General features: G+C 40.3%; 1 protein-coding gene across 1 annotated transcript in view; it reads right to left on the reverse strand.

Moving 5' to 3' along the window:
* rnd2 (Rho family GTPase 2) overlaps positions 1 to 18,177 on the reverse strand; it is a 35,515-nt gene extending 17,338 nt beyond the window's left edge. Inside the window, exons 1-2 of the mRNA XM_061699959.1 lie at positions 17,869 to 18,177; positions 15,408 to 15,495 (exon numbers count right to left, since the gene is read on the reverse strand). Coding sequence (XP_061555943.1) covers positions 15,408 to 15,495; positions 17,869 to 17,970 — 190 coding nt within the window. The 5' untranslated portion in view covers positions 17,971 to 18,177. The remainder of the gene's footprint in view (positions 1 to 15,407; positions 15,496 to 17,868) is intronic.
* Between the last annotated feature and the right edge of the window lie 403 nt (positions 18,178 to 18,580).

Here is an 18,580-nt window from a genome sequence, read left to right on the forward strand (position 1 = left end):
GACACCTGGAAGCATTTTAAATTGTGTAAAAAGGAATCATGTCTACACTGTAATAACTATATAAAAATATAAAAAAATTTTACTGTTCTTTGTATTTAGAGAACATTTCATTTCATTGTGGCAATTATTTTGCCAAAAATATATCAAAAGTTTCCTTCCAAAACAATGGATTCATGGATTGTAAGCGTCGTGGCATTTTTCCGTCCAGTCTTTTCTGTCCAACATGCTTCACATACCTCACATCTGGAGCGGTCAACTGCTCGGAGACGCTGCAAGACATCACAGAAAAACAAAACACTACAGCTGCACTTACTCGCGCTTATTGAGGCGTGCAGGGAGCATGTTTTCACCCACTTGTGCGTTTCCTCGAGCGCTGAGAGACAGCAGACTCTCATCAAATCAAAGCTCGGAGATGGAAGGCAGCAAAAAAAACAACAACACTATTTTGTTTTTTTCATTGGGGGAAAAGAACAATGTGACCCAAAAATAAAATTTAAAAAAAAAAGATTTATTGATTAAATCAATAAATATCCCAGCCCTAACTACCCGTAAATGCATATGTAAAACCTAAATTTAAAAAAATTATTTACAATATATCAATTAACAAATTATTTAATGATATAAATGAATTCCATTGTAATTATGGAATTTTCTGACAAATAAAACGGCCAAATTATTGCAATAAATATTACAGGGCTGTTAAAGTAAATGCTCGGTGGCCTGGATTAAAGAATGGAGCAGGCTTTATGTGCCCGGTGGGCTCAACGTTGCCTGCCCGTGCCCAAAGATGTGCACACATTTGCACGTTTGCATGACTAAACACAATTCCCTTAATGGCTATAAACCAATCTTTTTGATGTTTTTTAAATAAAAAAATTTTTGGGGTGACGTTTTGATCGTGTTGCGCTTAAAATGGCTTTCAAAAAAATATATACATATATATTTTTTTTAAACTGTAGGGGCGAGGAGGTGCACCAGCGCTGGAAACGTCTGGGAAATGCTGGTCCAAACGCATTCCCGTCACAACGCTATCAATCCGTCTTTGCCCTCGTGCACTCTGAACCTCCCCCAGGGGAACTTGAAGCTACTTTCCCAGTACAATTTCACTTCCACAAAAGCAGCGAGCGTCTATCGGATCTTGTTTATAAATAACGTCATCCATAAATGATGAGAGCTGCGGTGCGTGAGTGAAGTGAGGCTGAAGGATGAAAGGTGGAGGATGAAGGTGAAGGGCGGTCTTGGATGGCGTGATACCAACACTGAGACCACGGGGGGGATTTTCTTCCTGTCTGCAAGACTCAAGCGTTCCCTACTGCTGCTTTATTGCAGCAACGAGCACAGTTTACTGGAACTGACGGCTAGAACTCGGCTAAGACATCGAATTACACCACGGGTTTCCAAACTGTGGTGCGTGTGGGTGCGTCTACTCTACGCAAAAAGCACTTTATCCGTGAAGCTGTCTTCTTCGACAACAGCTTAAACCAAACTATTCACGCCATGCACCCCCTTCAATATTCTCACAGAGGTAGTGCACCCCCTCTCGCCTGCAAATACCCTAGAAAAAAAGAATTTAAAGTCATGCCGTCTTCTTGTACGACAGTCTTATCTAAACTTTGTAAGCCACACCCCCTCAAAAGTTATTTCAAAGTCATCATACTTAATTATGCCAACAAGATTTAAAGATCACAAAATAGTAACAACCAATAACTACCACAATCTACTCAGTCGATTTTATATTGAAGAATAGGGATTGTAGAGTCTCACCCTCTCACCTACACACACGCGCAAAAAGGGAATTTAATGGCATCATGTTAATAGGTTTTGGTTATGTTGCAAGGATAGACTGTTTCATAGAAGTCCATTTTCAGCCTAACCAACATAATAATTTCATTTTCTGTTACCACCATTTAAGCATACCAAGTGTTTCAGTGATCCTTCTACAAGCCTCCCTCCAGACGGTCCTGTAGGTTGCGTCATTACATCCATTTAAAGCACTTAAAAGCACGGCGCGTATACAAGGTAGCTAAAAGGTTGGCCGACAAATTGAGCATGCATTAGAACATCTTCAAGTGAGATGACGCAGTCAGGATCCCAACACTGACTTGACAGACGCTTTGATGCATTCGAACGGATTAAATGTAAAAGTTTTACCTTAAATTAGCCGCTTCAAAAGCACTTGAACAGGGGGAAAAAGAAGCGAGTGGGCAGTAAACCTGAGTGACGGCGGGAGGAGATAGCTCGGAATTCTCATTACAGCAAGCGAGAGGAGGCTGATAAGAAAAGGCCAGAGGCGAGGAGAAGTTGGAAAATGGATGCTGTGCATGCGTACGATCATTACTCTCCTCTAGCGCGGCCGGAAGGCAACTCAGTTTAGGATCACTGATGGATTCCTTCGCACAGCGCCATCGGGTCGCATTATTCCAGGTCACTGAAGAAGGCGCCAAAGAGGGAACGTTGGCCGTCCCCGAAGAGGCAACAGTCAGCATGTGTGTGTTAGCGTACTGCTCTACGCTGGAAAACGTGTCTTATTTCCTACGGGATCTGAAAGGGTCAGAGCCCGAGGGTGACCACAAAAGAAAAAACGGAATTTACTTTCTGTTGTTTCCAAAAGTTAGTAAAAGAACCCAAACCGGAAATACTGTATATAAATAAACTAGTAAGTAATATTAAAAATAATATTTCAAGTTGAATTTCATGTAGAATAAATTGAACATAATTTTAAAATATCAGTAAGAAAAATTATTAAAAACAAAATGAATGCATATATATAATTTCCTTCCTTAAATCTGTTGTAAATAGAGTAAAATAACCAGGAACGTGATTCTTTTTTTTTTTTTTTTTTTTTTTTAAACTACACGTACACACATACATATACACACCTATATATCTGCCCAGCGATTGGCTGGCGACCAGTTCAGGGGCGTACCCTGCCTCTCGCCCCGAGTCGGCTGGGATGGGCTCCAGCACGCCCGCGACCCTCGTGAGGATAAGTGGTGTCGAAAATGTGTGTATATAGTGGGTATGGAAAAAGTATTCAGACCCCCTTAAATTTTTCACTCTTTTTTATATTGCAGCCATTTGCTAAATTCATTTAAGTTAATTTTTTTTCACATTAATGTACACACAGCACCCCATATTGACAGATGAAAACGGAATTGTTGACATTTTTGCAGATTTATTAAAAAAGAAAAACTGAAATATCACACAGCCATAAGTATTCAGACCCTTTGCTCAGTATTTAGTGGAAGCACCGTTTTGAGCTAATACAGCCATGAGTCTTTTTGGGAACGATACAACAAGTTTTTCACACCTGGATTTGGGGATCATCTGCCATTCCTCCTGGCAGATCCTCCCCAGTTCTGTCAGGTTGGATGGTGCATGTTGGTGGGCAACCATTTTCAGGTCTTTCCAGAGATGCTCAATTGGGTTTAAGTCAGGGCTCTGGACGGGCTATTCGAAAACAGTCACAGAGTTGTTCTGAAGCCACACATTCAGTATTTTAGCTGTGTGCTTAGGGTCATTGTCTTTTTTGAAGGTGAACCTTCGGCCCAGTCTGAGGTTCTGAGCACTCTGGAGAAGGTTTTCGTCCAGGATATCCCTGTACTTGGCCGCATTCGTCTTTTCTTCGATTCATAATGAGTCATACATTTTCAATGGGAGACAGGTCTGGACGGCAGGCAGGCCAGTCTAGTACCCGTACTCTTTTACTACGAAGCCACGCTGTTGTAACAGGTGCAGAATGTGGTTTGGCATTGTCTTGCTGAAATAAGCAGGGGCGTCCATGAAAAAGATGTTGCTTGGATGGCAGCATATGTTTCTCCAAAACCTGTATGTGCCTTTCAGCATTAATGATGCCTTCACATATGTGTAAGTTACCCATGCCATTGGCACTAACACAGCCCCATACCATCACAGATGCTGGCTTTTGAAATTTGCATCCATAACAGTCCGGATGGTTCTTTTCCTCTTTGGCCCAGAGGACACGACGTCCACAATTTCCAAAAACAATTTGAAATGTGGACTCGTCGGACCACAGAACACTTTTCCACTTTGCATCAGTCCATCTTAGATGAGCTCGGGCCCAGAGAAGCAGGCGGCGTTTCTGCGTGTTGTTGATAAATGGCTTTTGCTTTGCATAGTAGAGTTTCAAGTTGCACTTACGGATGTAGCGCCGAACTGTATTTACTGACATTGGTTTTCTGAAGTGTTCCTGAGCCCATGTGGTGATATCCTTTACACATTGATGTCGGTTTTTGATGCAGTGCCGCCTGAGGGATCGAAGGTCACGGGCATTCAATGTTGGTTTTTCGGACTTGCCGCTTACATGCAGTGATTTCTCCTGATTCCCTGAACCTTTTGATTATATTATGGACCGTAGATGATGAAATCCCTAAATCCCTTCCAATTGTACGTTGAGGAACATTGTCGTTAAACTGGTCGACTACTTTCTCACGTACTTGTTCACAAAGAGGTGAACCTCGCCCCAGCTTTGCTTGTGAATGACTGAGCAATTCAGGGAAGCTCCTTTTCTACCCAATCATGGCACCCACCTGTTCCCAATTAGCCTGTTCACCTGTGGGATGTTCCAAACAGGTATTTGAAGAGCATTCCTCAACTTTCTCAGTCTTTTTTGCCACCTGTCGCAGCTTTTTTGGAACGTGTTGCAGTCATAAAATTCCAAGTTAATGATTATTTGCTAAAAACAAATGTTTATCCGTTTGAACATTAAATATCTTGTCTTTATAGTGTATTCAATTAAATATAGGTTGCACATGATTTGCAAATCATTGTATTCTGTTTTTATTTATGTTTAATACAACGTCCCAACTTAATTGGAATTGGGATTGTACATTGAGGAAAACATTTAACTTAAATGATTTTAACAAATGGCTGCAATATAACAAAGAGTGAAAAATATAAGGGGGACTGAAAACCTTCCGTACCCACTCTATATGTAATATCAACAAATCCCCGCATGCTCTGGTCGCCAAGGCCAAGGCGACCAGAGCATCTCCTGTCAGCGCGCTCAGACGTGATAAGAGTCAAGGCGAGCTCATCAGGACGCTCAAGAGGTGTTTTATGTCTGTGGCGTGTGGCTGACTACTGCGCTTAGCTTAATTAGCAGCATACATTCACATGCAATAAAGCCCTGAAATGATTAGTCCATGACCAGCCACGGGTGCTCTGCTATTCAAACACATCAAATACGCCACATTATAATTGACCTGTAAGTGCATTCGTGGGTTTGAGCAATACAAGCGTATCCATGGTGATGGCTGGTGTGCCTGTTAAATTGTTATTTATAGTATATACACATTGTTATGTGTGCTAATTACAGCGCGTGTCTTTTTTGCACCACAGCCTCTTAATGGGGCTATCATTCGGTGTGCCTGTCCAATCTAATGGGATCCAACACGGCAATAAGAAAAAAAATTGCCTTAACGGATGGAACTCCAGCAGCAGACCTCCACCGAGGCCAAACAGCCTAAAATCATGGCCGTCCGACTGATATGACACTATTCCACTCGAGTGCCGCACATGGTGGTATTAGGTGCATTACAAGTGCCAACTCCAACGCACAGCAAGCTATTTTTGCTACTAACCTACAGCTTAGAGTGGCTGGAATAAATATTTAACACGTCACCATTTTTCTCACTAAATATATTTTCTATTGTCATGAAAATTTCACCAGATGTTTGGAACAACAAAAAAAATCCATACATTCAAAGAAAGTAGGGCTTTAAGGCTTAAATTAGAAAACAAACGTTTGTAATGGTTTTTGCCGTTATTAATACATATTTTCTATTGACTATGTTTGAGCTGATGAAAACTGTTCAATGAAGGGCACAACTCACCAGAAAAAATACATCTTTCATTTGTGCCATGTCTCAGTTCTGTTTGCAAACTGACTGTTTTCCGAGAGTCAAACAAACGTTAATGGCATTTCTTGCCGTTTGTGTACCATATATAGCTTTTAAGGACATGTGATTCTTATGAAACATTTCTACTATGCTGCGTGTGTGGGTGAGTGTTTTTCTCAGGGCTGAATTGACAGATTGTTTTACAGTAACTAGGTGTTATTTTGGAAGGGTTAATGATTGGAGGACGGGAATTATAAAAGCCTTCTTCTTCTGGTCCAAGACGAAATGCCCAAAAAATCGTGATTAGCAATTCGTCAACATCAAGCATTAACCATTGGTGCGGAGTAGTAAAGTCAACTAGTCTGGTTCAACCCCTAAAATAAATAAATAAATAAATAAATTAAAAAAAAAATATATATATATATATAAACACCCAAACAGCACATTCTCTGAAGAGATGTCAAACAAATTCTCACACGTTTCACTGCTGCTGCTGCTGTCCAACGATGCATTTAATTAAGCTGAAAAAGCCTTCACATCCACCTCACCCTTTTGTTTGTGTGGGACTTTGCCGAGAGTTCACACCAGCCCCACTGTAAACCCGTGGATTAGTAGGTGTTGAGGTGGGGGGGGGGGTCTTTTCATTCCCGAGGATGCTTCAGAACATTCTTCTTAGCAACGCTATTGTCAAACTCATGACGAAAATGTTTGAAACAACCCAGGATTTTAATGGCAAAAACAGAAACAGGAAGCAAAATGTAATAAACTCCTGATCTGACACACATCTAGACAGGTTAAATGGGATTCGCCAATCTCAATTAAATGTGCTTTGAGATTTTTGAGCCTCCATAAATTTTGCAAATCAGATGACATTTCCTAGCTATCTTCATGTGTTTCGACAATTTACCCATTTAAAAAAATTCATTATTGGGTTCATTATTGGATCCTCACAAAATATCATGGGAACATCAAAATAAGTATATGTCACCCACATCTAGGTAATTCATCACAATTAAATCTATTCAAATTGCAATAATTAAAAGATTACAAGTAAAAAAAAAAATAGAAATAAAATCAGATACAAAGCTAGAAATTTAGTGAAGCACAAATACTAAATTTCAAGATTAATTACAGTAAAGGTTTAATCAAAAATTAAACTAATAAAAAAAATTACAATCAAAAAAGTATTACAATTTATAACAATTGAATTGTTTAAAATATACATTTAAAGAGCGGCACGGTGGCCGATTGGTTAGAGCGTCAGCCTCACAGTTCTGAGGACCCGGGTTCAATCCCCGGCCCCGCCTGTGTGGGGTTTGCATGTTCTCCCCGTGCCTGCGTGGGTTTTCTCCGGGAACTCCGGTTTCCTCCCACATCCCAAAAACATGCATTAATTGGAGACTCTAAATTGCCCGTGAGTGACTGTGAGTGCAAATGGTTGTTTGTTTGTATGTGCCCTGCGATTGGCTGGCAACCAGTTCAGGTTGTACCCCACCTCCTGCCGGATGACAGCTGGGATAGGCTACAGCACGCCCGCGACCCTAGTGAGGAGAAGCGGCTCAGAAAATGGATGGATGGATGTAAAAAAATAAAATAAATTCCTTATAAAAATAAGGGAAATGTAAAAAAAACACCTAAAAAGTTCTACAGTGTTGACTTGAATCCTCACCCCAAATTTTTAGGTTCCTTCTTGTCGTGTGCACTACACTGCATGTAAACCTCCTCCAGGTTAATATGCTGCATAAAAAAAACACAGTTGCTCAAAAGAAAACTGCTGTAGAAACAGTTAAAAAACAATCAATGGCAAATGCAACTCGCATAGTTTTTCTTGTTTAATGGCTCGATAAAACGACAATAACAAAGGTAACAACGCGCTCAGGGCCACTGTGGAGGTTTAATCCGAAGATTTACCGATTATGTTAGTCTCTTATTTCTGTTTGGGGTGAATGGTACAACTTCAATTCTTTTGTTTAGTTGAATAACAAATTCCAGCCAAGCGTGTCAATTGGGGAATTAAATGTTGATTTTTTTTTTTTTTTAGAGCTTGGTTAATGAGCACAGCTTGAAATAGCATTGCTAACCTTTTAGCGGTGAGCAACGCAGTGCCAACTCCCGCACTGCACAGACAAAAAACATGTCATAAAAATAAAACATTATTAAATTTACACACAAATGAAAACATGAACAAACAAATAGAAATGAAACAATAAAAAAAAAATGTGATTGTTTCCCCAAGTTGTTTCCCATAACGTTTTACGTCGCTAGTGCTTTATCCCAAAAGTAAAAATAATAAATATGAACAATAACAATCAAAATACGAATAAACAATTTAAATAAAATAAATAAAAATACATTTTAAATGCTAAAATAAAAAGCTATTTTAAAAATGATCTAGAATATAAAACAGTGAATACTAAATAATAATGAATAATAACATGCAAAAATACAAAAAAATAAAACATCTACAAATGTACGAAAAAATTTTAAAAATAATTTTTTAAAAAGTATTCTCTCTTTCGTCTTTAAGTTCGATAACATAAATTCCAGTCAAACGTGGAAATGGTTCAGAACTTGTAAACAAACTGAAGTTTGAAATAACGTTGCTACCCTTCTATTGGGGAGCACTTCCGCCTCGTGTCATCAAAACATGTGTCATTAGGCGCTTGATGCCTCAGGCGGCCTCCAGGCTCAGACGTTTTGAAAGTCCCGTTTGAAAAATGTGGCTTTTTTTTTTTTTTTTTTTATCCTCCACCTGAACCCAAATATCATAATCTCATCTTTACAAAAAGTAAAAAAGAAAAAGTGTAAGACGAGGTCACAGTGACGGTTTACGTGTGCCTGCTCAAATCGCGTCAGGTCACGTGGTAGCTCCCTGGGGTGCCCCGCGGAGATGAAGCTTGTTTGAATGTCTGCTCTGTTCGCTGTTTGCACAAGCTTCTGAATGCCTGAAACGCTCGAGTGGATCGGGAATGTGACTGTGAAGACACCAGAAATGTTGAAGGGACTCGGCCAGCTTCTGATGCACACTACTGGTATCAGGCTGGCGTCTCTTGCAGCGAAAACAAGTGCACTTCTGAGATAGATACATGTGCATAGAGCAGAGACTAATGAGAGTCAATAGAAGAGTTATATGTCGATACTGATCCAGTCCAATCCTAAAGGTGGCGTTAATGCGCGTTATAAAGTGGGTGCAACTGCTCCAGAGTTAAGTTTCCCCCCCCCCCACCTGCTGGATCTAGTGCCCCACTTGGCCCCAATGCTGCCGCACTGTAGTAGGTAAAGGTTGTTGTAGAGATCGGTAGTTTGCAATTTTAAAAAAACTATTTCATAGTTGTCAAAACAGTCACTATGACGTGACAGTAATACATGAAAGTAAATACAATATTATCTGTGGACAAAAATCAACCGCCTCTTGTTCCTCTAATTCAGGGGAGTCAAACTCATTTTTGTCATGGGCCACATCGTAGTTATGACTTCCCTCGGAGGGTCGCTACAACTGTGAACCCATATAAATGAAGGATTACCTCCTATACTGTAAATACATACAGTATTCACAACATATTGATGAATAGCCAGTTTTGAAATGCGAAATAAAAACATGTTTTTCAACTATTACATTTCTTTTCAAAGGGGATTGGTAACAAATATCTCAATGGTATTACACCAGAACACAGTGAGCAATTTTTATTTGCTTTCGTGGGCCACATAAAATGATGTGGCGGGCCGGATCTGCCCCCCGGGCCACCAGTTTGACACCTGTGCTCTAATTCAATATACAACAAACCACCGCGGCTGAGTAAAAACAATCAACCAGAGAAGAAATACAGATCTATCGAAAACTGATAAAATGTTTTAAGTTCCTTCTTGATGTTTGCACCAGCATTCAACAAATCCATTTTTACAGTCTTATTACCCAACAAACAAATGGCAGCTGTAACAAATGTATATTGTTATATCTTGTTTTCATGCCTAAAGGGACTGACGGATATGAAAATCAGTTGACGAGAGAGGAAGTTCTGAGGTCCTGACATGGATTTTTAAAGATGCAGCAAGCATTAGCGATAAGCCGGAAGCTTTCCCAGGCATCGCTACCATATTGAGAAGAGAGACGAGTGCATTAATGCCTCGGGCTCGTTACAACCTCCCAGACTGACTGTCTACCATTGGATCCCCTCCTCCTCCCTCTCGAGCATTGAGAATAAGACGTGCTAATGACGCTCAGGGAAGTTCTCGCGGAGACACGTTGACATTTGGACCACTTGACCGCTAGGGTTACTTGAAAAGTCAATTAGGAAGCGGATACACGCTGGAAGAGCTTGTCAGAGTAAATGGCAGCAGAGTCGTGCGGTGTACAGACAAACATTTGAATTCCCTCTAATCACTTTTCTAATTGACTTCATTCTCCAGATGGTCTGAACACACAGGAGAGAGACAAAGTTGCCGTCTGGCTTTGTCCGGAAGCGATAACAGCCTTCTGTTTCTGTTCAATATACTGTATTTTAACTTGCACTTTGTTTCTATAGGTGTTTAGAATGTACATAGCCACTCCCACCACACTTCAGTTGTACAGCCGGGTCCGCGACCTCTGTCCTGGATGCTTCCCCTCCTGTCCTTGTCCTGTCCAGTCCTATCCTATATTGTCCTGTCCTTCCTTCACAGAGTGTAGCACCACTGCCACGTTCAACACTGGAATCTAATATGTCAATGTACTCGGCATACAGTATAATTATTTACTTTCCTCATCTTTATAACAGCTAATGTCCTGTCTTTTGTCTTCACTTCCTATATTGTTTGGTTATCTTTTCACTCTCTCTCCCGTTTGTTTTTTCTGTCACTCATCTTTAAAACTTTGTTTCTTTCCGAGTGAAATTTTCAATAAATATCCATGAGAATAAAAAGAACCACAGTTGCAGCTTAAAAACTCCACGGTGGCAAAGTAACCTGTTCTGGCATTAAAATGGATACAGATACTCCTTTGTGCAACAGCTGGACAGGACAAAAAAAAGAAGAAAAATATTTTTCACAGATGTATTATTGTTTGATTTTTTTTTTTAAGTATTTCAAATTACAGTATAAAATATCTTACAATTTACAAAAAATACCATCCTATTTTTATGTTTTTTAATCACATTCATTTTTTTGTTGTTATATTTCTAAAGACACCACACCAACATTTAAACAGAAACTAAACGCAAAGAAGAGCATCTCAGCTTTTAATCAATTCCAAATTGTTGACAGGAAGTTCCACACAAAAGCGCCAGAATGCCACAATAAAGCTCACAAATCAATTTCATAAATACCTCAGACCGCCTTGCTCTCATCCAGGAGAGGAATTAACAGGACCCAGCTAATCAATGGCCGAAGACAGACCACTTTTATGACACGTGATCACAAGAGGGAGCACGGCCAGACGATCGGTAAGGCTTTGTGCTTTGTGTCACAGCCAGAGCCCAGCAGGGGGGGAAGTGAACCTGCTATTAAGGATGCAATCTTGTTCAAAGTTTGTGGATCCATGTCAAGGCAAGAAGTCTATTGATTTTTAAAGAGAGCAAGTTGCAAAATACAAAAGGTTCCAGAAAACTTTTCTTCAAACTCACATGTTGACACCTGAGCAGCTTATCAAGGGTCATAGAGCGCCATTACAGCAAGAACCTTATTGATTTTTTTTAAAGCCAACTAATACTCTAGTTCAATGTTGAAGTCAGACATCTTGATTGAGAGACAAGCTTTATGCGTCGTATGTTGGGGAGGGGCTTCGTTTAGCCTGGATTGTTCGTGGAAATTAGGACGTGCATGTACATGTGCACTTTGGGTGTATCTTTCTAAATCAAATCATGTGTAAGCCAATTATCTATTTAAGGCTAAAGTTGTAAGATGAATTTCAAATGATAACGTGTTTGGGGATCACAGTTGTTTGTGTATTTAAAGTTAAAACTCTTAATATAGGCAATTATAAACATTTGGGGTGGGGGGGGTGGGGGTTGTCAATTACTCATGGTAGGGCTCAGTCCATATTCCCTAAGATTCCTATGGGTGTTTTTTAAGACAGCTATGAAAAAAAGGGGCACAATTTAATCTACAAACTTGGGAGGAGGGGTTATTGTTCAACATCAACATAAGAACACTATTTATTTTGAAAGCTAAGTAGCACGGTCTCTAAATATACCATGTCACCTACAGTGATGCCACTCTAACTACTGATCTGCTCTGATATAACCACTTCATTCAGTAACGAGTAATTTAACGCCTTACTATTTCCAAACCGATAATCAAATCAAAGATACATATCCTTGTCACTGTCCGTTACTATCATGGCGAGGATGAGTCACCCAAGAAATGTTGAGGCGCTTCAGCTAGCTGAAGCAGAAAGCTTTAAGGAGCCATCATCAGAAAGGCCATCTCGCAACTCACTCAATTGTTAAATTGGTTAGTAACACCATGAAAATGACTGGTCACTACACCAAACACACCCTAAATACCTAGATACCTAGATTCCCGGATACACAGTATAAAGAACCCTACTTTGAAAAACACATAAAAAAGGCAAAAAAAACAGAGATGCCCTAAAATCAAAATGGCAGAAGCCAAAAGTGGGGATAACTTGCCCGAATTCTCCATTGAAAGCTGTTTTTCATCTGTGAGCCAATTATTCTTGTTGAGAGAACACGTGAACATCTGCGTGAATAACGGCACACACAAACACACGCACACACATATGGGGGGGAGGGCGCTCATATGTGCCCTGTGGACAGGCGACATATTTGTGGTGGCAAAGAAGAGCAAAGATCAACGGTGGCAAAGGTGGTTCAGGGTTGTACAGATGCACAGAAGCACAACATTCCCACAGCGTCATTAGCCGCAGTGATGAAGAGCCCCTCCTAAGTTAAGTTGCGTTACGTTACGGTCCCTGGGGGGGAGGAGGGGGCTGCCGCTGAGTGGCAGGCTCAAGGCTCTCAGGGGCCGATACAAAAACAACATTCTTTCCCTGGCTGACCGTGAGGCAGCGTCTACAGATCTAAAGATAGCTTTGGGTTGGGAATGTTTACGGTAGAAGGTCCACCTCACGGGGTCTCGGATTCTAATGTTTTTAACTGTCATGATGTGGCAAAGAGCTTACGATTGGAAGGTCAGGAAAACACCCCAAAAAAAACAACACTTTTGGCACTTACAGAGTTGTCCTGTCCACCAGTCTGGTGTCAAAAAAAGACCTCGGAAAGATGTCCAAAGTAATTTTAGCAAATCACAAATATGAATAAAGTAATTTCTGGAAAAGGCAAAATAATTAAAGCCACCTTTTCATGGCAAACCATTTAAATAACGATCAAACTTTGAGGCCATGCTCTGCCCACATTAGATGCCGTAGGCAAAACCAGTTGGCAATTTAACTTCGCCCATCTGTGAAGTGTACGTGATTCCGTTTGGCTCATATTTCGGCGAACTGGGACTTTTTCTTGTGCGCTGTTCTGATAGAAATGTCCAGTCAATTTCATGTTGATCAGGGGCCAGGGGTTCATTTTTTCCAACTTTTCTAACTTGAATGAGTTAAAGTTTGATGATCATTTTGAGGTTTCGCTATTAAAAAAAAAAAAAAAAAAAAAGTAAAAAAAACCTTGAAAATTAGGGAGATTTCCACCCATTTGGCACCAAATTGGGTGGAAATGTGTATCATAAGAGCACACACAAAAAAAGTCTCAATTGAACAAGAAGTCCGCCATTTTGGTTTGAAGCAGCCATTTTTATGCTAAATTCCAGGGCTCGTACCTTGACGACCCGCTACAAGGAAATTAACCTAAATGAGCCCCAATCGGAAGCAGGTATCCTCGACAGATGAGCGCTGGTAAATTTTGCTTATGCTGTCTAATGTGGCGTCAAAGTTCGATGATCATTTTGAGGATTCGCCATGAAAAAAAAAAAAGATAACCCAAAAAAAAAACCTTCGTCGCACCCGCTGGAAGATTACAAAAATGAGCTCCTGACACTAGTTTCCCCGATTGACAATCATAACATGACGCATGAAATTAGTCTCAGGGTTCCATGCATAAAACTGAAGGAGAGGTTGGCCATTTTGATTCAAAGCAGCCATTTCTAGCAAATTCCACGACTTGTAAATTGATGAACTCCAACGAGCGAATCCGCCCAAATGAGCCCCAATTGAAAGCAGGTATCCTAAACAGAAGGACGCTGCTGAACGACCAAGTTTATTTTTTATTTTTTTATTTTTTTTGCCTGCGCTGTATAATGTCGGCAGAGCATGGCGTCAAAGTTTGATAAACTTTAGAGGCTCGGTCAATGAGAAAGGGGTTGCGAGAGTTTGTTAATTGACTCTTGCGGCTATAAATCTTATTTTCACGTTCAAATTACCGTGGTACATTAGGAGTGACCCAATTTACAAGGTTTGCAAGATGCAAGCCGTTGCTTGGCTGTTTTTTAGTTTTGCGTTGTGGCCAAAAATTGAATTGCGCGACCTACCTGGTGGCAGCAAACTTCACAATAAGCAGCAATTTGGCTGTGCTTGCTTCAAGCTGTTTATCGCAGCTCCTACCATGAAATCATGATACACAAACGGCCTAACTCTTTACAGTATATTTAATTATGTAATCTCATCACTGTATCTTTTTATGATTTACAACACTATAGCGAGCTAAACTCGTAAGTGAAGGCACCACTGTATTACTTTTCACTCATGTCATCATGGGTAAAATATCGTGTGGTACGATCATGACAACAGTGGTTTCCTCCAATCTACACAAAAATGCTGAAAAAAATACATACAAATTAGGGATGGCCATGATAAGAATTCCCTCAAATGTTGTCTACGGAAATACATTAGCTAAAGGAGAGATAGTCTTGAGTTTTCCCCAAAGTCAAAATGGAAGCTTCAAGCTGTTTATCGCCACTTCCGTTTGAAGTTTACTCTCAAACTACACATTAAACCAACAGACAAAACCACAACCACACTGCTTTGCTTTCCAGAAGTCTGTTCAGCCTAATGCTAACAAACGATGCCAAACTGGCTAACTCATAGCATCTTTGTCGCAGTGTTGTGAGCCTTTAAGTAACGTACAGCTGAACACAAATGGTGAAGCAACACATGTAGACAGATAATATAACAATACGCACAGGCATATATTATTTACCCTCTGTGAAAAACAACTCATCTCACCGCATCTTACGAAGGAATTTTGATCAGTTCCATGTATATTTGTGTCAATATTATACTGCCCCGAGGTGGCCAAGGCGCACACACCAGAAGGAGTACCATAATATCCATTCAATGGAAGCAAAAAATGTGGCAAAAACTGTTACATTATTTTTCATTTTTATATTATACAAACTAACCCTTTACAAACTGCATTAAAAAAAAATGGCATTTCCAATCATTTCACTGGGTTTAGATGATTTGAACAACAATTGTTTTGAATTAGCAGTGTGGTCACTGAACAAATCTAATATCTCAAGGCACCACTGTGTCTGTCTGGGTCAAAACCATACTTCACACACACAAGACAGCTTGTAAGGGGGATGGATGCAAGCAAAAGGACTCACCGGACGTGTCCCACATGTTCAGCTCAATGCGGTGCTTGTCGATCTCGAAGCTGGCCGTGTAGTTCTCGAACACGGTGGGCACGTACGTCTAAAAACAAAACTAATTTTGTGTCAGGGACAAAACAAGCCACTTCATTAGGTAGACCTGCCTATGCAAACAAAAGGCTATATCAGAAATGAGAAATGTAAATGACAGTTTCATCAAAACATTTTGTTTCTCGTTCATGGGCATAAAATGCTAATATTAATAACAATGTACACCAAAATAACTAATCTAAATCACTACGAAATAGTCAACAGAAAAAAAGAAATTCATGCATGAATTCTTGTTTTAGTCTTACAGTGAAAGCAACTATTTTACATATTAAATGTACAGTTTAAAGGTTGTTGTTTTGTTTTTTTTACCTCATCTACAAAAGGACCTGGCCCTTGTGTTTATTCTAAAAATTAAAATATGGCCCTGGAGCACAGACGTTTGCACAGCCATGTATTAGACAAAGTACCTCATGAAATGTGCAGTGAGTGGACATTTAAGATAATAGATCAATAAAGCCTTAGAGTTTAAATGGCCATAATAACATCACATTTGGACCAAGGAGCCATTTAAAACAATGAAACTTGGTGCCCCCGAATTTCAAATCAATTATTTTGCTGTAACCTTTTTTATTTTTTATTTTTTAAATGTGCATACCTTCATATGGGGAGTGGCATGTCAGTAAAACAAACATTACTTCTCCCTACTTTAGCTTTGGGCCAATCAAAAGCTCTGATACGATTGTGACGTCTAACAAAAATCGGACATCCCTGCATGCCTGCAGCACTTTTGACACAGGAGATGCAAGGCAACATCGGCAAAATATTCGCGGCTTGGACACACATAACTCCGGTCAAACGTTTCCAACGTGGATAAATCTACGCATTGAAACGATTCCGCTCACGTTACCTGCTTCTTGGCAGGAATTAAACTCGGTCGTCGCGTAATTGAAAAACAGTCGCTAGAGCGGTCCGAAACACTGACTGTGCTTTTGTAAACGAGCTCCTCTCTGTACGCAGCCATGTTGTTAGTGGAAGCAGTGCGTGTCAGCTAGCAGCAATAGATGCGTAAATAATGCATTTCCAGTAATTCAATTGAATTTGGTTCGAGCTATTGTGCGTAACGTCTGTCGCCGCCTCGGCTAGAATTCTGCATTCCAAAAACAGAGCAGTCGCTTCGATATACGTAATATAGCCTATGCGTGTTATGCCCCATGTACGTGGATTGGATTCTACAACATTGTTATTCTGTTTTGAAGGACAGTCGGTGGGGAAAAACATAGGTAATCGGAAGTGATAATTGTTAAATGGCCTAATATTACTGCGTTTTTGTGCCTGCATTATTATGGTGCTGCATTTCATGTATTTTACATCAGGCAACTTGTTGGGCCGCTAAGGGGTCCTCAGAAAGACGTGTTGAGTTCGTTCACAGCAATCATCGTGTCTCTTTACACAGTAATTATTGTATGATTCTGTTGTGTTACAGAAACGCAAAATAAAATGTTTAGTTCACTTTTTACAAATGAGAGGCAAGGGGTCGCGCTCCGCCCATTGCTAGGCTAAGTGCGTAATTTCCGATCGTACGTCATTTTTGGTGCGCGGGAAATGTTGCAGGTCGACGTTAAAAAAATAATCTGCATTACATCTTTTTTTGTGACGCTGCAAAATGTGATAAATTGACCGATCACACACATTTTTCGGACCGCCGCTGGCCTGGCTGCTTTGTATTGTTACTCCGACCAGCACGATGGCTCAGATTTTCTGTGGCTTCCACTGCTAATTTCATGAATCTTATCAACTACAAATGCTTCTTTACTCTGCTATATTTATTCCTTACTTTGTACTCTATCAATTTATGGTGTTTGTTCATTCTCAGCTCTTAACTGGGTTTTTTTGTACCTTTTTTGAGTGTCAAATTAATACAAATTTGGAATGAAGCATTGAAAATAATTCACTTCATTATTATATGTTGTCAGTTTCTGTTTAGCAAGCTTCCCAGGGATACCAACCTTCTAAAAATGGATTCATGAAAAGTTATGAAAGTCTGAAACTTGGATTTAATAAAAATGTCACAGCTACCTAAAATCTTGACCCTACTGACTTAGTATAATGACGTTGGCTAGAAATTGGTGCATTTTCACTGGTTTTAAAGATAAACTCACAGGAAAATGATACTGGAATCCTCTTTAAAAGATCAGCCTGATCATGTGGGTCTCCTGTAACTCTATTAACCTTTGTAAGTATACACACATACCCACAATAAGGGGTGCCCCACAACGTTTTTAGAACCCCAAATGTAAAAGCAACTTTATTTATTATTAAGTTCCGCGTTCGGGCAGGTCCAGACAAGATGTCGTCATTCATTGATTTAAAAAAAAAAAAAAAAAAAAAGGGGAAAAGCTACGCATAAAGTTGCCTCGGTCCTCACCTCCGGGTAGCAGTCCTTGGCGAAAACGTGCAGCAGCGCCGTCTTGCCACAATGCGCGTCGCCCACTACCACGATCTTACAGCGGCTGCCCTGACTCTCCATGCCGGTCAGAGGTACAGTCGGTGTTCGCCAACATCCGTGAACACGAAACAAACAAACAGCCAACACTACTTCCGCGGAGCTCCCCGTAGCTCCAGCACAGCCTTGGCCGGTGTGCCGCTCCTCCGGTGCGGCTGACGGACTGGCTGAGTGCCGCTAATTGGTGCCCGGTGACCGGACTGAGCCACCATGCATGCAGGCAGACGGGGAGGGAGGGATGGAGGGATGGAGGGAGGGAGGATGTGCGCGTCAGTTTTGAGGTGACGCGCCCCACCCACCGGGTGTGCGCGCTCAAGGAGGGTTCAAAGGTTAATTTTGACCTCGTCGCCCTACTACTCAGTCAAACGTGAAATTAGCATTATTGTCGTTATTATCAAGAGTTTTCAATTATTAAAAAAAAAGAAAATAGAGTAAAACACTGTGTATGGAGAAAGAGCGAGAGAGAGAGAGAGAGAGAGAGAGAGAGAGCTGTTGTTGAGGTAAAGCAAATACTGTAAATAAGTACATTAAAAAATATATTATTATGGGTCATGCTGTTACTATCATGACTATATTTACTATCGTTTAAAAATGTGTATTAAAAATATAATGCAAATTTTGAGTTTACTATTTA

Source organism: Phycodurus eques, chromosome 16 (genome assembly GCF_024500275.1).
Source record: "Phycodurus eques isolate BA_2022a chromosome 16, UOR_Pequ_1.1, whole genome shotgun sequence".
NCBI lineage: Eukaryota > Metazoa > Chordata > Actinopteri > Syngnathiformes > Syngnathidae > Phycodurus > Phycodurus eques.